This window comes from Quercus lobata, chromosome 5, assembly GCF_001633185.2.
Source record: "Quercus lobata isolate SW786 chromosome 5, ValleyOak3.0 Primary Assembly, whole genome shotgun sequence".
In the NCBI taxonomy this organism is placed as follows: Eukaryota; Viridiplantae; Streptophyta; class Magnoliopsida; order Fagales; family Fagaceae; genus Quercus; species Quercus lobata.
This window is the reverse complement of record NC_044908.1, coordinates 68,294,388-68,317,603: the sequence shown is the minus strand read 5'-3', so window position 1 is coordinate 68,317,603 and position 23,216 is coordinate 68,294,388. Positions and strand designations below refer to the sequence as shown.

General features: G+C 33.4%; 2 protein-coding genes across 2 annotated transcripts; one reads left to right on the top strand and one right to left on the bottom strand.

Annotated features, from left to right (window-relative positions):
• Positions 1–6,864: 6,864 nt before the first annotated feature.
• On the top strand, positions 6,865–9,084 carry LOC115989143 (stress-associated endoplasmic reticulum protein 2-like). Its single transcript, XM_031112806.1, has 3 exons — positions 6,865–6,966; positions 8,044–8,200; positions 8,908–9,084. Exons 1-3 carry the CDS (start codon positions 6,964–6,966, stop codon positions 8,952–8,954), a joined length of 207 nt encoding a protein of 68 aa, XP_030968666.1. The 5' UTR covers positions 6,865–6,963; the 3' UTR covers positions 8,955–9,084.
• Positions 9,085–11,403: 2,319 nt separating this feature from the next.
• Positions 11,404–16,080, bottom strand: LOC115988779. Its single transcript, XM_031112395.1, has 5 exons — positions 15,401–16,080; positions 13,990–14,208; positions 12,276–12,374; positions 11,890–11,994; positions 11,404–11,795 (listed from the first exon to the last, which is right to left on the bottom strand). Exons 1-5 carry the CDS (start codon positions 15,956–15,958, stop codon positions 11,583–11,585), a joined length of 1,194 nt encoding a protein of 397 aa, XP_030968255.1. The 5' UTR covers positions 15,959–16,080; the 3' UTR covers positions 11,404–11,582.
• Positions 16,081–23,216: the final 7,136 nt, after the last annotated feature.

Genomic DNA, 23,216 nt, shown 5'->3' with positions numbered 1-23,216 from the left:
CTTAAATCAACAATTATGAATAAAATTTGACATAATCATTAATTAAAGGAAATTAACTTGATCTTTAAATAAACCATGTATATGACCTCATAAAAATAAAGGGATCGAATATGAAAAAGTAATTGGACCCAGATAAAAACCGGATACGTAATTTATAAAAATTAGTTAAACTCCCTAATCAATCTGATGCTCAAACTTTAATGGCATGCTCAATAGAGGAATCTCAAATGGTATATTTAATACCAATTTTTCATGGAAATTAAACTAGAATTTAGCAAGCATTCCATAGAAAATTATGTACTTTTTCACAATTAAAATGCAAATTTGGTATTTTCCTTGAATTAAAGGGAATTCCATGATCCTAACACATAGCTCCAAAAATAATATCATCTCATGGTTATATTTCCAATAAAACTCAACTTTTAAATGTAATCAACTGCATAAAAATTGAAGAAATCAACCAAAAAGGGGGGGGGGGGGGGGGAGGGGCGAGGGGCTTGACTATTAGAATCATGAAATCATTCATTTTTAGGTCAAAAATTCTATCGAAATTTAGAGCCAAAAAAAATACAATATCAAAAAGAGAGAAAATAAGTGGCAGGTTTGAAATATTTTTAGGGACAAAATTGTCTTTCAGCTTGTATTGGTAGACTAAGTTGAGCTGTTTTTTTTTTTTTTTTTTTTTGGATTGGTGTCAACCACTTATTGGATATGGAACACCAACGCAGATGCTAATATGTTCTCCTAAACCAAGCCTCACAGACTTGCTTTTTCGATATTGTTTAATTTATATGACAAAAAAACCTACAAATCAAAGTTTTGATATCGTTGTAGACTCTATTTTAATTTGTCCATTGTAATGGAATATTTTGGTATAGAACCATTTCAACTTATTTAAATGTCATGTCTTTTGTGATACTTCAATAGTTGTAAGAGAAATATTTGAATACGAGATGTTCCTACTTTTTGTTATAACTTAGAACAACTAGAGCGTGACAATTAAAACATCTCACTTTTTTTTTTCTTTCTTTTTTTTCTTTTTTTGATGAAAAGGACAAAAGACTTTGTTTAGAAATAAAAGCAGTAAATACATCATGGAGAAAATCTTATTCTAGAAAATAAATTCTTCAATCCAAATAGAAAAGTCATTAATACCTAAAGCATGTTTAGCTAAAAGGTGAGCAGGCTTATTGTCTTGCTTACAAAATGAGAGAATATAACATTATCGAACTCATGGGAAGCAGCTAGCACCCCATAAATCAAAGAAGCCACCAACGAAGAAGCTGGGAATTCTCACACAAGACCTGGACTATGATTAGAGAGTCACCTTCTAACACAAAGTCTTGGAAGCCCATTTCCTCTGTAAACAAAATACCAATCTCAAAAGTATTGGCTTCAACTTCAACAGCCCCCATTGGAACCTGGAGCTTCTTACTCAGACCAACAATAAAATTTCCCGTATGATCTCAGATAATAACAACTACCCTAGCTTCTTTTTTATTTGAGAAAATCGCCCCATCCGCATTAGTCTTGTATGAAAGGGCTAACGGTACTAACCACTTTGACTCCAAAGGCTGAGAAAACTTCAACTGAACAACCAAAGCTACCCAATATTTCTCCAAATAATGCGTGCACCATTGGAACAATTGCTTCCCATTCTTTCTTGAACCACCATGTCTAACCTCATTCTTATTTATCCATAGAGCCCATACAATTGAGACCACCATTGCTGAATCCTCTCCTATCCACTTAGCCTCTATTTACACATACAATAGAAAATCCATAAAACTCCAAAAGTACAATGAAGACAAGGAGTGAAAAAGACTGGATAAAGCCTAAGTTTCACGAGCCTTAGGATACTCCCAGAATAGATGAAGCAAAGATTCTGAATTGACTCCACACTTCTCACAAGATGAAGCAAAGATTCTGAATTGACTCCACACTTCTCACAAGTACAATGCAAAAAAACATATTTATGAAATAGATTAGCTTTTGTTGGTAGAATATAATGTGCAGCTCTCCAAGCAAAGCGTCTAATTTTATGAGGAACTTGGATTTTCCATAGTTTCCCTCTAGAAAAGACGCACGCTACCTCCATCTGAAGTAGAGCCACCAACATCATTCCTATCCAAGTCCAACGCAACCTTATAAGTACACCTAACTGAAAATAACCCATTTGTAGTCTCTGCCCATATTTGCCTATCCTTAGCCTATTGCTCAATCGAATTCCACTCATATCTTCTGGGCTCAAAAGGAAGGAAAACAAGTTTAAGCACATCCAAATTCCAGCTTTGATTATCCAAATCAATAAGATCACTAACCATAGAGACCTATGGAAGTAGACTTCTAGGGGAGACAACCTTGTGTTGTGGTACAAATTTTCGAGCCTTGATTTTATTAGCCCACTCACAAAATACCCACATGAACCCACACATTATTTAAAACCCACATAAATATTTTCCATATATATTACCCAAATTTTCTCCAAGTTATTGGATCTTCACAAATACTCCGTATAAAAGCCCATAAATTGCCATGGGCTCTCTCACAAATATTACCCATTATATCCCACATATCATCCAACTTAAATTCTTCACAAATAATACTCATCATATTACTACCAAAATTGGGCCACAAAATTACATTATCCCCACACAAAGCCCGACATCATTTAGCTTGTGGGCAAAACCCAAAGAAAGCCCAAACTCCCTAAAGTCCCACTACAATGTGGCTAATTCAATATCCCACTACGATGTGGCAAATTCAAAGCCCGCTACAATGCGGCACTATTTACAAAACCCGTTGCTACACTGCAATACTTTACAAAATCTCAAAAACATTTTACAAAACCCAAATACTAATTTGGCACTATTTTTACAAAGCCCAAATACTAATTTGACACTATTTTTACAAAGTCCAAATACTAATTTGATAGTATCTTACAAAGCCCAAATACTAATCTGGTATCCATTTTACAAAGCCCAAAATCATTTTAGCAATATCTTACAAAGCCCAAAATAACATTTTGGCAAAAACAATTACTTTATACTCAAAGCCCAAATGTTAATTTGGCACTTATTTTGCAAAGCCCAAATAATCTTTTGGCAACTATTTCATAAAACCTATTTTACAAAGCCCAAATACTAATTTGGCACTATCTTACAAAACCCAAATACTAATTTGGCATTATTTTTACAAAACTCAAGTACTAATTTGGCACTATTTTATAAAAGCCCAAATATTATTTTGGCAACTCTTTCATAAAGCCCAAATACTAATTTGGCAATTATCTTTACACTATTTTTATAAAAGCCCAAATTCTAATTTGGCATCCATTTTACAAAGCCCAAAACTATTTTAGCAATATCTTACAAAGCCCAAAATAACATTTTGGCAAAAACAATTACTTTATACTCAAAGCCCAAATGTTAATTTGGCACTTATTTTGCAAAGCCCAAATAATCTTTTGGCAACTATTTCATAAAACCTATTTTACAAAGCCCAAATACTAATTTGGCACTATCTTACAAAACCCAAATACTAATTTGGCATTATTTTTACAAAACTCAAGTACTAATTTGGCACTATTTTATAAAAGCCCAAATATTATTTTGGCAACTCTTTCATAAAGCCCAAATACTAATTTGGCAATTATCTTTACACTATTTTTATAAAAGCCCAAATTCTAATTTGGCATCCATTTTACAAAGCCCAAAACTATTTTAGCAATATCTTACAAAGCCCAAAATAACATTTTGGCAAAAACAATTACTTTATACTCAAAGCCCAAATGTTAATTTGGCACTTATTTTGCAAAGCCCAAATAATCTTTTGGCAACTATTTCATAAAACCTATTTTACAAAGCCCAAATACTAATTTGGCACTATCTTACAAAACCCAAATACTAATTTGGCATTATTTTTACAAAACTCAAGTACTAATTTGGCACTATTTTATAAAAGCCCAAATATTATTTTGGCAACTCTTTCATAAAGCCCAAATACTAATTTGGCAATTATCTTTACACTATTTTTATAAAAGCCCAAATTCTAATTTGGCATCCATTTTACAAAGCCCAAAACTATTTTAGCAATTATCTTACAAAGCCCAAAATAACATTTTGGCAAAAACAATTACTTTATACTCAAAACCCAAATGTTAATTTGACACTTATTTTGCAAAGCCCAAATAATCTTTTGGCAACTATTTCATGAAGCCCAAATGCTACTTTGGCACATATTCACTAAATTCAAATATTATTTTAACATTTGTTAAATCCCTAACTCATGGGAAATACAAATTACTCATCTCTCAAAAGAATATCTCTTTCACAAAATTTTATGGGAACTATGTCTATTATTTCCATAATCAACTAACTATAAAGCTCATGACTATCACCCATGACAAAACTACTCATCTTATAGGGTTAACCAAGCCCAAGCAAGCTTATCAACAAAGCCCAGCTGGGTCAGGCCAACCCACACACAAATCTTAGCAATTGAAAAACACATGAACTGGTCAGCCAAATTTCAGCAACAATTGAACAGCTGGAGCTCCTTCCCATCAAGTCCCAACTTGTCTAATCAGATCAGAAAACAGATACATGTCCACCAGGGGATGAATCATTTCTCCACAAGCTAAAATCTCATCATTTCTCAAGTGACATAAAGCTGAAAGTGATGTAACAGAAAGCTAGGAAAGCTAGGAAAGTTTCAGCCAGCTGTTACTTCTTTCTCCTTCAGCTCATTCAGTCAAGAACCCAAAGCTGCCATGACCAGACCGGTGAAGCTCCCAAAACAACACAAAATCAGCTCATTTTCATACTAAAAATATATATTCTCTGGTTCATGAACCAAGCACATGAACCCCAAATGGAAAAACTTAGGGAAATGTGGTTTGAAGGGTACCAAGGGGATCCCAGCAGTATTCCCAGCAAGGGCTCCAAGGTTGACAATTGGCTTGGGGTGGTCCAATCTGCTCTAGGGAACTCTAATTCTAGTTGCAGCATAACCAAAATCATTAGCCTAAAGCATACTCTAATCCCATCAGTCAAGGCTAATCAGCATTCAATGCTAAAACCAGAAACCCAGCTGTTATTACCCAAAACAGCAAGAACCTTCTAAAGTTGAGTTTACTACTCTTAGCTAAAAATCTTAAGAACGATTCTCTAAGAATTTTCTGGAGATTGAGGAAGATTTAGCAAAGATTATTTGCTAATCACCCCCTGAAAACCCTAATATAAATGGAACTCTCCATTAATGCTTCAACCAACCAACAATACACTAAGACATACACCAAAAAAGGTTCTTCTCTGCTTAAGCTTTCTCTCAGCCCTGAAAAAATCTCTGAGCTCTTTAGTTTCAAGCCTAGAAACTAAGTTCCCCAGCTCTTAGCTCACAAATACTGTCACGTAGCTCTACTCTTGAACACTTACTTGCCCCAGCAAAACATTCCAGCAGTACTACTATACACTCTTGCTCATTACTCATACTACTCATAAATGATTCTCTCTACTCACTACATACACTATATTCACAAGCATACTATGGCACCATAATGATCTTGCTGCGCCAACTGTGATCTCTCTCTCTCTCCCTTCATCTCACACTAAGTCTTCTCCATTATTTGTCATTATGGAACCCATGATATTTAGCTATTCATTTACTATCAATGGTTATGATGTAACTGTTACTATAGAGTTTTTCCCTCATATTGTTGTACTAGAAGACTCCTCTCCGGAGTTAACGGATAATGAGTCTAAAAATATAAATATTTCTCTTAGTCTGTAAAGTAACTAACAGCTGGAGAACTATTTTGTTTTGTTTCACTTTACCGCTGGGTTATTTTCCTGCATAAACACTTTACCGTTGGGCTGTTTTTTGCAGAAATACTTTACCGTTGGACTATTTCTTACAGTATGTTTTCCAACCATGCTGACGTGTTCGCTTTAGGAATTGTTCATGGGCCACTCTTGTCAATTCCAATCTAAGCCCAAGGCATAAAATATAGTGGACTTCTTGGATCTTCATCGATAGCCTTTAGGTCGTGCATCAAGCCCATCGTCGAGTTTCGGTTTAGACCCTCCGACCCAACATAAATCTTATTTGTCGGGAAGGAAACTTTTTCGCCCTCGACACCTTGTACAAGGAAGAATTCAGTACCTACTTATCATCCCAGATTTGAATACTTTGCCCATTCCCCCCACGCCATTTGATACCTTTCTTGACAACCTCTTGAGTTGTCATAATGCTTCTCCAAACATATGATGGCCTATTCCCCAACAAAGCCTGAGCAAAATCACAGTTTTTAAAGTATCTTGCCATGAAGAAATTGTACACAAGTGAATTTTGAGCCATCTAAAGCTGCTAGCCTTGTTTCACCAAAAGAGACAGATTGAAAGGTTTCAAAGATATATGTCTTACAAAAGTCTTATAATGAGATTATAATTTAAGACAATGAAATTAGAGGATAGATGCAATCTAAAGTGGCTTCATATGGTGTAAGACATATATTATTTAACAAAAGTTTATAATTTAATTGTCACTCCTAATTTCATTAAATCTAATTTCATTCCATCTAACTCCTCCTAACTGTTTCTTACTACCTATTCTATTTTCTCATACTTAAACTCTCAAATAAGGGAATAGAGTTTTCATTCCCTCTATTAAAACTCTCAAACAAATAAAGAAAAAATATTCTATTTTTTTTTTTTCATTTTATTCTATTTCCTCCTCTCAAATAAGGGCTAAATAAAAACATAGATCTTATCCCATAATAAATAAATAAATAAAACTGATGCGTATTCAGCCCAAAAAAAAAAAAATGATACGTTCTGTTCCGACACGTATTACTAGAACCAGGAATATATAAAGTCCTAGGTATCCCCAAAAAATGAAAAGTAAATAAAAATAAAGCCACTTTTTCAGGTTTCTCAGTTTTCCTTCATCACCCAAAGACGCAAAATGGTAAGAACTCTGTAAAATTCCTAGATTTCCTCCTCCTCATTTTTCTCTGCCATTTTAATCTCTCTAGATTCTAATCAAATTCTCTTTGGTTCCATTCAGTCTGTAAAGGGTTTTTTTTTTTTTTTTTGCCAATTTCTCAAAATTTATGTTCTATTTTTTTTTTTCCCTTCTTGCCTTTCTGGTTTGTGATTTTAGTATATTACTGCTGACCTTAATTTTAAAGAAAAATCACAGTTGCATGTTAATTCTGTTTTTTCTTTTCTAATTTTTTTTTTAATTTCTAGGATGAATAAGCTTAAAAGGAAATAGCTTTGCATACAAATTTTATTTTTGGGATGAACACGCTTATATAAGCATGTGGATTTTGCTACTTCTGCTCAATTGTCTCTTATTATTATTATTTTTTAACCCCATTTGAGCTCTAGTGCTCAAATCTTATGGCAAAAGGTTCAGCTATGGGTATAAAATTTGGGTTTGTAAAGCTTTTACATTTTCTGGGTAAAGTAGAAATCACTATCAAATGCTTTGTAATTTGATTAAAATAAAGTGTGTTTATGTGATTTTTCTATGTTGGTTTGGTCCTGGATGGATGGATGGATAGGATTCGTGAAAGAAACAAGTTAGCCCCTTTCTATGTGAATGCTTGGACTTAAATATATGATTGAATCCTAGTACTTTCTATGCTGTTGTAGAGTGTGGTTTGGTATTTGGTGCTGAAATTCCTCTTTTTAATTTAATTTGAAGATTAAGAAATTTATTTTATGTTTTTAGGAACTACAGTTGGTGCTTTCAATGATTTTTCGTATATGGGTTGAATGCCAAATAGAATACTGTGACTATCCCTGATTAGTCTGCATAGGATTCGGTGCTGACCTCAAATTTTTTGGTAGTAAGGTTTGGCTGTTAGGTTGAATGCAAAATGATTGTTTCTTTGTGTGATGTTTTTTGTTTTTCTTTTTTGGAGGTAATTTGCATTTTGGTATAAGCAGAATGATTACAGGAGTTTAGATGTTTGTTAATTTCAGTGGTTCATAGTTCTTATGGAAACGTGTATTGGTTGTTTTATGGATTTGACAGACTACCTCAAAGCGCCTTTCTGAGAGGAAAGTGGCAAAGTTTCAGAAGAACATCACAAAGAGGGGATTAGTGCCTGAAACCACTTCAAAGAAGGGAAATGACTACCCAGTTGGGCCTATCGTTCTTGGTTTCTTTGTCTTTGTTGTCATTGGATCATGTATGGCCTTTCTAACTTCTTATTGTTGACGTACTATTAATGCTCTTTAATAGCCTTTTGGGAAGATTGGGGGTGAAGGGGCTCTTATTCAATTTTCCACATGTTTTATATTTACTATATCTTGGCAGAGTCTTTTACTCTTTTTTAAGTCTACTGTGACATAAAGTTGTTGCATGAACTTGCTAAAAAGATGAAAATATGTGTCCAATAAACATGCTATTATGTAACATTGTGGACTTCATCTAGTGGTTACTTCTTTTCTCTTGTAATTCTGAATCTAGTGGTTACTGCTTTTCTCTTGTAATTCTGACAGGGATGTGGGCTATAGAACTAATTTATGATGTGTGGGTTTGAGTAACATTAATGTAGCTCTTGGAGCATGCTAAAAATATGTGCACTGTAATGTTTATCATTCACATTGATAGTATCTGCTTGTTGCAACTTTACAGGTCAAGAACATGATATTTGGTAGCATATAGGGGTGCCAGTTTTTAATTTTGCTTATTCTAAATTCCTTGATGCATGCCGGTGGGATAAGACTATAGAATTGATTGGGGGGACGTTTATTTTTGGACCTATAGTTACTGAATTGGTGAATAGTATCATTGTTAATATACATAGACATTAGATTTTCTTAGGTGATTAAGTTGCCCTTTTTTTTAACACGCAATTGATCACTTGATTTCCCCTGATCTTTTTGTTGGCAGCCCTCTTTCAGATAATAAGGACAGCTACAAGCGGTGGGATGGCCTGAGCAAGGGCAGAAGGAAGTTTGGTGTAATATGGACGTCTTCAAAGACATCAATGTACCATGTAGTGAAGTTAGAACATCTTTGCTTCCCACTTTGCAATAATAAAGCAGTATTGTTGTCCAGTTCATTTTATATTGTTTCCATTCCAGGAATTTTTTTTTTTTTTTTTTCTTTTTTAAATTTGATGAAGGATGATAAACAGAACAATAAGCAGCAACCAGCTGCCCTTAACAGCCAACGCTAAACAAGCAACAGCAGCTAGACCACTGTAGATCTATCAACAAAACGGAAAGTAAGAGAAACAGGAAGCCTTTTTAGAATCGAATTTCTTAACATTCCTAGACCAAAATAAACAATACCTAACATCAGACATAGTAGCTAGAACCTGCTCCATTTCTGCCTTTCTAGTATTATGATGAAGTCAAATGTGAAACTACATGGTAGCATCAAGAGCCAGTTTGCATATGGTCTTCTGAAAACTCTTCCCTTTCAGTTTCTTCAGAGCCTAATCAACTTCCTCACTCCATGACCCAACCTGCCTGACCCTAGTCAGAATCTGCTTCCAAATCATTTTAGAGATGGGACAATCAAAATAAAGATGATCTCTGGATTCGATTCTTCCATTGCAAAAGAGCATGGAAGTATCCTTTGTACCCCCAAGAAACCAGACTATCTTGGGTTGTAAGCTTATGCTGAAAAGCTAACCAAGCAATGAAGGCATCCTTTTAGTAGGGATGCTTTTAGAAAACCAAACCAGCTGTCACCAAGGAACTCTATAGGCTTCACATCTCTAACTGCACACTGCGTACCCCTGCAATTATTTGATTTATTTGCAGCAAACACCCAATCTTCTCTATCCTCACCATCAATTTGCACTTCACAAAGTTTACTTTGATTTTGTTCAAAGCTTTCTGACTTGTCAGTAGGCCACATCCAAAGACCATTAACTATAAACTTAGACAAACTGTCAAAGCAGCAACTTGTGTGATGCATCACCCTATTACCATATTTTTGCGGCAAGGGACCACTATGGTTAAGAATCATGCTGTGCAACAAAATTTTCCCTATTTCCTACGACATGTTTTGATAGTGAGGACTAGCCCACAACCCTTGGTTAAAGGATTTTTCTCCAATTCCATGAGCAATTAGTTAAAATAGCCACCTACCATAGAGTCGCATAGATCTACATTTAAGAAGATATATAGGAGTTTAAGCTGCCCAAATAGAGCTGTATGCAAAAAAAATTCCAAATAAACCTGAAAAAGGATCTTTCCTCCACTCAGCTATCTTAAACAAACCCAAACCTCCTTTCTCGGGTCCAATTCGAATTATGCCTTCATATATTTACAAAGAAAATAAGAAAAAGAAAAATTATGCAACTCAGGGGGGCAAGGCCTCCTTGGGCCCTTGTGTGGGTGTGTCCCTGATTAAAGCACAAATCATTTTTAAAACTAAACAGAAATCTGCAAAAAAAATTAGAATACCAATCATCTTTTCTAAACCATAATGAGAATTTTATACACTAGTTACGACCTTTTTTATATGTGTGCAAAAAAGGTCTAAAAATATATTGAGTTGATCAAAACCAAGTAAACATAACATAGGATAACTTAATGGAATAAATTTTGAGTCATTTGGCTTCAAAAGCATTATAAATATTTACAGATAAAACTTATGTGGTTTTATCCAAATTTGCTATTGTTTTTTGTAGTTACCAACTATTCATCATAAGCACCACATGAGAGTGTGGCTTGATGATAGGAGTCCTTGTTCTGCACCCAGAAAGGAGCAATTCGAGCGATAGCCTCAGCAAGGCCCATGTGGTACACGTGGTATTATCCATTGTCATCACGTGACGTGAGGTCGATGAGCTCACACCAGAAACCCCCTTTTTCATTCAGCCAAAAAAAACAAAAAACAAAAACAAACAAACCTAATATAACTTTAGGTGATTCAACAACACAAAAATTAATTACAAACCTCAAATTTGTTCAAACAAAAAAAAATGTTCATGGCTTTTTTTTTTTTTTTTTTACATGCTACACAGTGGGCCTTGAAGGCCCATACTCTCGGACAAATATGACAAGACAAACCACCAAAACCCTTTTAAGGACAAAACGAGGGCCACGTTAAGCCCAAGTAAATGAGGGGATCAAAGTCATCTGAGTTGTGGGCTATAGATATGTAGAATATATCTATGCTATGTTAATAAGCAACCATGCTCCCCATTTCTGTTCGGTTATTTGTTAACAAAAATTCTCACAGCCATAACATCTTTCTGCTTAAGAATTTAGACTTGTAAAAAATGTTTCAAAATCACAATGTCTCACAAAATAACAAACTTATACTTCACTCATCTTTTATTGACAGGCTTTTTAAATACACCATTTACAACTGGGAATAGAACTGGAACCTCTTATGTTTAAGAACATAGTCTGCTATTTGAAAAGAAGGGGAGGGGGGCGCAATGTACTGCTCAAATAGATTAACATCATTTAGGCTTAATTTTCTAACAATATATGAAATGATGTATTTAATACCGACCAAAATTACAGTCAATACACTGATACAGGTAGGAAAAGAACTAGAGATGAGATCAATGCTTAACAAAAAAGGGGGATTGACATTATCTAGAAAAGTTTATGGTGCATTTGCTTTCCATATGTGCATTTGGTTTCATCTGATCTACGAGCTGCTCTGGCCATTGTGCTCCCTGTATTGGCATTTTGGCAACAATCAGAACTTTTGGACATCTTCCTCACTCGTGAGTTAAATCCGATCTCCATATTGTTTTCAAATAGGAATTCATCATCTGGAGAATCATAGCCCGTTGCCTCAAATTCCTGCAAAATAATGACAATAAATTTGAGTCTCATAAAGGTGCTCTTAGATTATATTGACAGTATAAAGAAATGGAATCTAGTATTGCGAGCTTACTTTGGATTTTGACTTGGCGCAATAGGGCGTTAAGCAGGGATTTACATCCTTGAGGAACATGTCATCTGGACTACCAGGAGTTGTTGGATCACCAGAGCTAAAGTCCTAAATAAATTTTGGACAGTGTTATTGAAATTATTAAAATTCAAAGGTCACAATGCTAAGACATGGACTAGATAAGATAGTTCAATCCAAGTAACAGTTAGTTTCTCAAGTTTTGGAGGAAATAGAAAAGACAATCATGCCTTTTTTTTGTTTTTGCTATGAGTAGGCCTACTGTAAATCAAACACTAGAACTTATATCATGAACAACTATCCAGCATTAACAATAACAAAATTAAACATAGCCATAGCTTGAAATTTGCATTCTATTATAGTATTCATACCAAAGAATTAGAGGCCTGTTCAAGATCATATATTGGTGTCCTTGGAGAACTGCCATGATGTTGGAAACATGCTCTTGCTGAATGTTTATCTGCTTTCACCTGCTCAAGAATTGTTGTTAGTCTCTATAAATATATAAAAAAAGCAAAAATTAAAAATGCTAATTTTTCTAATAAAAGCAAATGTTTAGAGCAACATACAGCAATATTATCTTCATTTTAAATTTGCAAAATATCTCATAACAAAAGCCTATACTCATGTTGGGTCCAAATCCAATATTCAAACCTTAAAGTTAGAGAATAATTTCCTCAATCATAATATTAATGGTTAATCTTGTTCAGGGCCACCATTTGAAATAATCATCTGACTCTTGGTTGTACTTCTTGGTTGTAATTGATATGAGAATCATGTTCAATATACTCCTGCACACATACTAGCAAACTGAAGAAGCATCTATTCTAGAATTTATTGCATGCACAACTTTCTAAGAAGTTTTATATCAATGAAATTGGCACAAATTTTAGTTGTCAAGACAATAAATGAACCATTGGAGCTGCAAATGGGAACAAGCCACATTATTTATCAGTCGAATTCCCTTTGACATTGGAATGAAAACAACAAGTAGACCTTCTGGTTCTAGAAGGTTGTTAGGAGCCAAAATAGGGCAGGTTCAGCAATCAAGAGTTGAACTGCCAATCGGGAGATAGAATCGTCCCATCGGCAGTTCAGTTCCTACTTGGAGTGCAGATTGACCCAGATGTTCCATTTGTTTCCAAATTTCAAGGGTCATACACATATGGAAGTTTCTATTGGACAACCATGAGCTCAATTGAACATATTATTCAAGCTTGGATTGATTCTTGAAGTTAGTTCAAGAGTTGGTTATAAGGAGATAGAATTAGTTAGGGCTAGTGCATATGTAATACATTAATCAGATGTGTATACTATTTATAGCACGTACTCAATTAGTGAGCCAATGAGAATAGGGCATGAGTTGTATAAATAGAGAGCAATGTAACCTTCAATGATGAATGGAGGAATAATCAAATTGTTGCTTAGTTTCTCACTCTCTCTCTTGGGGGTTTTCTTTGAGGTAGAGTCTCTCTTGAAGAAGTCTCATCATTGGAAGTGGTGACTCTCTTGAAATAACCACAAGTCCACCATCATTTTCATGCAATCCATCACTAATAACTAATATCAAAACCCTAGAAGTGTTCCCATCCAAAACCTAGATACTTTCCACTTCAAGAACCCACTAAACACATCAATTACCCTAATTCCATAGCTGCACCCAAAAACCCAAGGCCCTTAAACATAAAATCCTAGCATCCAAATCTCAAGAATCCACTTGAGACAACTTATTAACCCTAACTCTAACCTAGTTCTTTACAAAGGCACAAGATTGGAGATTTCTTTATAGTGGAAGAATCCAGCAGTGACAGCGTAATTAGATCAGCACAAGCAATTGGCAACTTAATAGCTAGAATTAACAGTTTAATCTTGATTAAATATTGGTAGTTAAGCTTAATAGTCATTTTACAACATGGACATGTAATGATTTATTTCTTATGTCATGAAATCGTGTAAATCATATATGCAAAAACTCTAAATTTCTATTGTTTGCTCTGGTTTCTGCAGCCCAATAGTTTGTGAAACACCAAACCAACTAGTTTGGCAGTGAATGAGTATCCATGTAGGTGTTGTCATTTATCATACCTCAGCAAGATCTTCTGCAAGGTATTGTAGTTGACCTGTGAGAGAAGTGACCTGCCTTTGGAGAGTTGGGATGAGCTGTTTCGCTTGTTTCAACTCTGAATTTTGCTTCTCTAGAAGTCCTTGAAGTTGAGAGTTCAGAACATCTGGGAATAGTATCGCACTCTTCAATGCCTTAATTTCTTCCCGTTGCTTCAAACACAAATCCTTTAACTTCTCAACCTGCAAATCTCATACAAACAAACTGTCAAATTACAAATTCCCTCTTCCCTTCATGTCCACAAAATGCATACATTTCAAGACATTGTGGATTAGCCCCTTTGCACTTAATCAAATTTGATATGGCAATTAATAGTGAAATGTAAAGAATATGCATTGATTGAGGAACTGTTTCATGGGTCTGGAAATTATAGCATCTAAAATCAAAGTTCACTCCACTAAATTGTTGTTTTAGAACTACTATTAGTAAAAGGTTGCACCTAGCATACAAAACTACAACACTTTCACTTTTCGTAGGGTTTAGAAGAGGTAATGGTAAACAAATTCACCCTATATTATTTTGAAGAGACTGATTCTCATTCTCAAGCTTATGACCTATCACTTTTTATGGAAGGTAATTGCCATTGGCTCATCTTACCAAGTGTTCTATTATGGTTAAATGATTTTGGAACAATCAGTAATTTATCATGGTATTAGAGCAAGAGATCCCAGGTTTGATCCTTGTCTCCACTCTACCTCTCATTTAAAATGTTAAAATTACCACACATCAAGTTCCATTATTAAGAGAGTTTAGACCCAAACTTGATGAGGATTGTTAGAATTATGGTTAAGTGATTAAATTCACCGTTCTCTAAGTCTCCACTCTACCTCCCATTTAAAATTTTAAAACTTTCATGCATTGGGTTCTACTTATTAAGATAGAATTTAAGGCCACACATGAGGAGGAGAGTTAGAATTATAGTTAAGTGATTAAATTCATCATTTCCTAATAGTTTTGGGACAATCGGTAATTTATCACCAAGGCTTGACCTCTTCTACTACTACTTGGTTGAACAATAAACACTTGAAGCAAAAATTGAAAACTTGAAATAAATCAGAAAGCACTTTTTTTGTTAACCAAAAAAAAATTACCCACAGTCATACTTAAGTCCTTTTCTTTCCCTGTTTATTCTTAGTAACCGGTCATGAATTAGACAAAGGGGAATGCTACATACAAAAAAGTTCTTTAATTTTTAGCTATTGACATGTTGAATTTCATATGAGCCCATACTAGCAATTGTAAAAATTAGAGAAAATGTTCAAACCAAATTCCCCACTTGCTTTCTTTTCTTTTCCCTCCCTTTCTCCCAATCCAAACAGAGCATTTCCCAAAAAAGAAACCAAAAAAAAAAAAAAGACCCACTGAGTCACTGACCTCTGTGCTCTTCTCCTCAAGCATGAACTTAAGCTGAGAAATCTCCATCTCTTGCTCCTTATTCATACCCAGAAGCTCTCTCTCACTCCTCAACACCATCGCCAAAGTCCTCGTGTTCTCCTTCACCTCAGTCAAAGCCTTCACCTCCTTCTTTTTCTTACTCTCAAAGGCTGCCGTTTCATTCCCAGCCCCAAACAGCTTCTTATGCAAGCCTTTGAAGCTCGTGCCTTTCCTCACCGACTTCTTCAAGTCCTCTGCAATCACGTCCGACGGAATCACCATCTTCACCGCCTTCGACGAAGAAGACGATGGCTTCTTCTCCATGAACTTCTTCACCATTGTGGCTAAGTTGGGATTTGAAGGCTTGGATTTGGTGTGGGAGGACAGATCGGACGGCCTGGAGGACTTGACAACGAGTGCTTTTGAAGAAGAAGATGAAGAGCTCAGCTTGTTTAGTTGTTCGGTGGATGAAGATGGGTCGGAAAAGTGCGAGGAAGTTGAGGAGCGTGTGTCGTACGAGCTGTACCGCGAGTGGGGCTTCAGCTTCAGAGAGGCCATTATTCGGAGATTATATTCAAAACTCCGAACACACTTTCTAAATTTTGAGAGAGAGTGATTTTTTTTTGAGAGGGTGAAGAGGATGAAGAAGTTTGCTGTTTGATTATGAATGAATGTGAATATTTTAAGGTTGTTTTTTTAAGATTTGGAGAAACGGGGGGACACGTGGTAGGCTATGGGTTCGCTTGTTGTTGTACTTTGGAGCGCTGTCTGAATTCAATTCAAATTTTCGCGTGTACCGCGCGGCTTTTGTTTTTTTTGTCTTGGCTCGGTAGTTTCATCAAATTACCAAATATATATATATATATATATAGATTTTAAAAAAATAGACATAAATTTTTTTTTTCCTTATCTTCTTCTACTATAATTTCTAATCCTTTATCTAATACTTTTATTACTATTGATGGTGAACTAAAAATTAAACCAACTTTAATTCGTCCATGGAAATCATCTAGGTCAAGAAGATAAGGATAATCATCCCTAGTAGGACAGTTGTCCATGGGCACGAGGGTCGTCCGTAAGGAAAGCGCCTGGACGACCCCCGGCACTTGGGAAAGTTCCAGAAAGGTTTATCTACAAAAGCTAGTAAATCGAACCACGTGTTATTATTTTGAAGCATGAGCAAGATCCTGGTTTATCGTTGTAACTTCTTACTAAGTACTTAACTAACAATGACAGTTATAGAAGATAAGATTGAACATTCTAACTCCTATAGCGGTTGTAGAAGTTAACCCTGAACCTTTTGACTTCCTCAAATATAGGGGAAGTTACGAGACAAGTAACTGCTTTAAAAGCACACTATATAAGCATTCATTCACATCAAATGGAGATAAGTTTTCACGACTCCAAAAAAGTTGGAATTCTAGAATTTAAGAGAGAAACTAACTTAAGTATCGGAGGGTTCTTGGCCAGTCCATCCCAGTCACCTTTAATTATGTGTTTTTCTTTTCAGGTCTTCCAAGCAATTACTAGTCCATTGAAGCCCGGAGCATTCAGCCTACTGATTTTCTTTACATCATCAATTATAATTTATATGTTGATAAAAAAATCTTAACTTGATGACAATCCAAAATCATCATCTAATCCTTTAAAAAAAAAAAAAATTATATTACTACACATTAAAAAAAAACCAACAACAACATAGTATATGGTTTTGTTCTAAAGGTCTATTTTAAAATTCTATGCAACTGTTTTCAGTGTTTTAATAAAATTCTAAATTCTTTGTATTTCCTCTTCACACACCGTGACTCTTTTTTTTTTTTTTTTTTTTTTTGGATTTCCTCTTCACATGCTACTTATTTTTAAATTTTAGATTTTAGCTTCACACCTCACTAAATTAGACTAACATTAGACTTTTTGATTATATCAACTTCTTCAATGTGAAGTGTGTGTGTGTGTGTGTAGGGTTGGGTTTAAGTTACACTTGGTGTAACTCTAAGCAGTATTACACCACCTAATAACTTGTTATTGAATTCATATTTTGGAAATCGTACCGTTGGATTATATGTTCTATATGTTTTTAACATACATGCCAATTTTCATGCTAATCAGATGTCATTTACTATTTCATCCATAAACACATTTTTTATGTATTATTTTAAACTACAAACACTTGAATTTAAAAAATTGATCGATGACATGACTATTGATATTCGATTATTTTGAAATTTTGCAAGCATGGAGAATATACAAAGATAATGTAATCCAACGATGGATTTGTAAAAATTGGCATCCTATTAAAAAATAATGAGTGGTGTAATATTATTTAGAATTATACCAAGTGTAACTCCAACCCAACTCATATATATATATCAAATAATTCACAATGAATACCTACTATACGATTTTTTTTTCTCTATTCTTCTCTTCTTCTTTTTCCATCAAATTGAATAGGTTTTGTGTGTGTGTGTGTGTGTGTGTGTGTGTGTGTGTGTGTTTTTTTTTTTTTTTGTTTAACCTAAGTTCCTTAAGTTTTATGCAATTTATATGGTTATGGTTTGAGAATCAATCATTAAATATGCTTAGACATGATTTCTTTTATTATTTTGTTTTTTTATGACATGGGTTCCAATGGTGATATATTGCTTTCATTCCCTCAATTTTGATTTAAAGAACAATCTTATTTTTATCTTATTATTAAGCAAGTCTTGATATGAATTTGATGATAAATTTTTCATAACAATTTTTTTTCCCTGATTAAAATAGCTTTGGCTAGCTAGCTTTCAATTAGAGTTATACACTTTGACCTATAAAAGAACACAATTTGTCCATTTAGTCTTTCTTTCTTTCTTTCTTTTTTCTTTGGTTTTAATCAATCAAATATGGTTAGATGTGATTTTTATCAATCATTATATTTTCTATTATTTTGTACGTCACATATGTCATTGTTTCCAATGGTGATATACTCTTTCCATCCCCTTAATTTTGATTTCAAGGGCAATCTTCTTTTTAGTTTAGTATTAAGTGTTTCTTGATATTAATTTGATGAAAAATTGTTGAAAATAATTTTATTTTTTATATATTACTTTATCAAAATAGATAGATGAAATCAAAAATATAACCTCTTGGATGAAATCGACACCGAAAAAGATGATTGGAATATTAAAGTAAGGGTCACAAGAATGTGGGAAGTACTTAATATTAAAACAAATAATGAACTTATTAGTGTTGATTTGGTGCTACTTGATGAGAAGGTAAGTTTTGAAGTGAAATAATGAAATTACTTTTAGGCCTTCAAATACAATTGAATTTTATTTTGTTGATTAAGTTTATTCTCAATTTTTCAGGATAACCTTATTCATGAAAGTATTAGAAAATCATTTCTTGATCATTTTAGAGATATACAAGAAGGCAAAATTTATTGAATTAAATCTTTTAGAGTTGTCGAAAACAAGGATGCTTACAGGATTGTGAATCACAAGTACATCAAATGGAACCAATCTTTTAGAGTTGTCGAAAACAAGAATGCTTGCAGGATTGTGAAGTTGTTAGAAACATATGATCAACTTATTGCAAAATAGAAATTTGAATTGGTTCCATTTGATGAGTTGAAGTGTCTTGCTGACAAAAACACAACTCTAATAGGCAATTTTGGTTATACATTTATACTCAATATATATTACTATCTTCATAACTCATGATTTTTTATCAAGCACTTTATCGTTTGTTGATATAATAGGAGAAATCGTAAGAACTTCTCACATGGAAAAGATAGAGGTGCGTGAGAGAAAATTGAACAAAAGGCTAATCGAACTTCAAGATAACATGTTAGTTAGATATTGATGAATATATTACTTAGATTCATACATTTTGTCAAGAGGTAAAATTTTAATTGTCTAACAAAAATTTTTATGCAAGAGGGAAAAAATTAGAAGCACATCTTGGGATAAATTTGCAAAGGCAATTAATGAAAATATATGTTTTGATAATTCTGTGCATCCTATTATAATTATCACATCAACTATTGTTAAGACATATATGAGTAAGCAATTATTTCTTTTGATTTACATGATATGTATTTAAACATCATAATTTAAACTAATTATATATGAATCATGGTAGGGAAATTATCATTGTCTTCTACAAACTCTTCAAAGTTGCATGTGAATTTAGATATTCCACTAGTCATAGAATTAAGAAAAAGGTTAGTACAATTTTAAATTTCTTTATTTATGTTAGTTCAATTTATACTTTCTTAAATTATTATTTTATGAACTAAAAAATTCCACCTATAGACAATTTTAATATGTTGAATTTCAATATAGTCTTGAAGAAACCGAATCAACTATCACGTTCAGTCCTTGACTCTAATGAGATTTCTAAGATGAAAAGAACACTATCGGAAATTTTAACCTTTATAGAGACTTACAAAGAACAAGTTAGGGCCAAAAATTATATTTTGTTGATATTGGGATTTATGTTAGAATGGTAACATTTACCACATGCTTTTTTATAGGACAACATTTTATTGCACGACCTCTATTAAAAAGATCAATGCTGAGAATGGGTGATAGTATGTCTCCTGTGATGAGTGTCCTAAAAAATTGAAAAAACTTGAATTAAAACTATGGTGTGACACGTGTAGGAAAGCATGTGAATTTCCAAAAATTAGGTAAGTGATTTTATATATTTACTAATGGTTAATTTTGAATATATATATATATATATATATATATATATATATATATATATAAATGGTAATTGATGTAGGTGGAAAATAATATTTCAGATGCGGGCATGACATGTAAGTTGGCGATACAACAGTACATGCAAATTTTGTAGTGTTTGACAAGGAAGGAAAGAAGCTAATTAAAGTCTAATGGAACAAAGCTAATTGTGACACATTTAGGAACTTGGATAATTGAAACAAAAATTATTACAAGTCCAAAAATCAGAACAAAGGTTCTTATTCCTCGAATAGTTGTATCTCCTACGGAATCAAAGTGGTCATTCATCCTAAAAATAATACAATTTCCTTTAAAGATCTGTTATGCTATGACAATCAACAAAAGTCAAGAACAAACTCTAAAAAATGCTGGCCTCTACTTGCTAAGTCTAGTGTTCAAACACGGCCAATTGTACGTTGCTTTGTCACGAGTAACAAGCCCTGAAGGACTAAAGATTTTAATAAAGAATAATGACAAACAAGAACAAGGATACACTAAAAATATAGTGTACAAAGAGCTATTCAACAATCTCTCAAAAGTAAAAACAACTTTTAACATTTTTTTTCTCATTAATATTATTGCTAACAAAATTGCAAATTAGTTACAAAACTCAGAATTTATATTGGAGATCCACTAGATGCAAAATTCTCCTTAGAGCACAATTGGTGTGTTACAAATTAGTACCTTTGTATTTAGGTGTTATCATTTTATTTTTGATAGTTATTATACCAATACAATTTATTCCTTTTTTTATTATAATAATTATTTATTTGGTTATTATTTATCAGATAAAATATATATTCTATAAGTTTATGATAAAACCATAAAACGCACAAGGTTTTAACTAGTTATTAGTATTATTGGAGAAATTATTGATAGATCATTTGCTTTGAATCTTGCAAAAATTTGTTTCTTTTAGCAAAAAAATTATAATTTTCTTTTCAAAACAACATTTTAAAACATTCATATCGAATTAGATATTTTACTCTACATTTCATTAATTTTTTGTATTTCTCTCTCTCTCTCTCTCTCTCTCTCTCTCTCTCTCTCTCTCTCTCCTTATTTATATGAGTAAATAAGTATTAAAAATAGATTTGCATTTGAATAGTAAATGTGTATATTTACATGGTTTCTATAACAACAATCTAAATTTACCCCTTATGCTATTATACGTTTACTAATATGAGTGCTCTAACTATTTAGAGGGCACGAAGTTTTTGTGTTGTGAATTGTTGAGTATAATGGCGTTTAATGAGTTTATGCATATCGTATAAGTAAACGAGGCAAGTTTGGGGAGTAGTAAATATTTGATCTTGACTCAACAATAAAAGTAAAATGCTTCTTATGGGTGTCAAAAACACAAACTAAGGAAAAAGATTCTCTAATTCTTGATCAACACAACTATTTTCTAACAAAATGGATGAAATTCCGCAATGGGAAGATTAGACAGATAATTGAAGGTCAAGAAAACAGAAAAAGATGCTTTGATTGATGAAAATCAATTTCCCGAGGTACAAACAGAGGTTCTAAGTGAAAATACAAGTTCTTTCTCTCACTTTTTTATCTTTCTTATTCTTCCTCAATTTTTCTAGATCCCTTTTCATGTTGACTCTTTCCTCCTTTATCCTCTCCTTTCTAGCTGTTCCTCACTTAGTTGGATTTATGGAGATATTTGTCCCATCAGATTCTTCCTTTACCATTTCTTGATCATAAAGGCAGACTTTTGGGACATTCTTACTGTTGAGGTCAATCATTCAGCATTTAATGGGGTTGAATTAGGTAGAAAGAGCTCATTAATGTGGAGGTGACTGTTTCATTGGGCTCTGCATCTTCTCCTTCGCATTCCTCAAGGAAGATAGTCAAAGCTGTATCCTCAGTATGTTAGCTAATCGCTTCTTAGTTGGGCCGCCTTATCTGGGGACAAACAAGTCTCTCAGATTACCTTGGTAACAAGTTCATGTGGTCTCTCTTCTTTTGGGCTTTGGCTTTCTTGTGTGCATATGGGTTGGTCCTTTGTCACAAAAGTGAATATTCAAAATCTCCTTCTCGGTCCAAAGTCCACGGGGTGACCGTGCCCCACCCCCCACACTTCTTTTATATAAAAAAAAAAATAATAAAAAAAAAAGCATAAACTCATCTTGAGCTTGAATCATCCCTACAACAAAATAATGTTCGAATTTAAGATCGTTAGAAAGTTTAAAAACTTGAAGCCAACTTGGCTCGACCTGATTATTAAGTCAAATCAAGCTCAAGCTTGAACTTGGACTAAATATCAAACTCTTAGACTTGAGATTTCTTAAAGATATCAAGTCCAATTCTAATCATGGCTCAAGGACAATCCTTAATGTGCAGATAAAGAATACTAGTTATAAAGTTATAATATACAAGTCTACTAACCATGGTTAATGTATGGTTAGTTTAGGGTTTAGTCTCCTATAAATACCCTCATATTAGGTTCATTGTAAATTTATAACTTAGTATAGTGAAGATGTAATCGTCAAAAATTTTCCTTTGTGAATATAGGTCGTTAGGTTGAACCACGTAATCCATGAATTTTCTCTTCTCTCTTTATACTCTTTCTTTATTCTTCTATATGTTCTAAGTTCTAAAAAGATCCAACATAAACACATTATAAAATGCTTAAATCCTGAAAAAATCAGGTAACAAAAATACCAGAGATTTGGATTATATGATTTGCTATATAGTACTTGCTATTAGTTAGGTTCCTTTCTTAAGATTCAATAATGTATTATAAGTCTGTTTAAAAAACTCTATATATTACTTTCGTGTTTGTGTGTTCTAATAAGTATTATTGTTTTCTCAAAAAAAAAAAAAATTATAGGGATGTTTATCCCATATCGATTGTGTGTTAGAGTTTTAGTCCTTATAACCCTATGCTACTACTACAAAGGTTAGATAATTTTGTAGTAGTACTCAGTCATGTAATGTATTATAAGTCTGTTTAAAAAAATCTATATATTACTTTAACTCTATAGATTACTTTCGTGTTTGTATGTTCTAATAAATATTATTTCTTCTCGGGAAAAAAAAACTATTTCCTTAAAAAAAAAATGAAAAAAAGAAAAAAATGG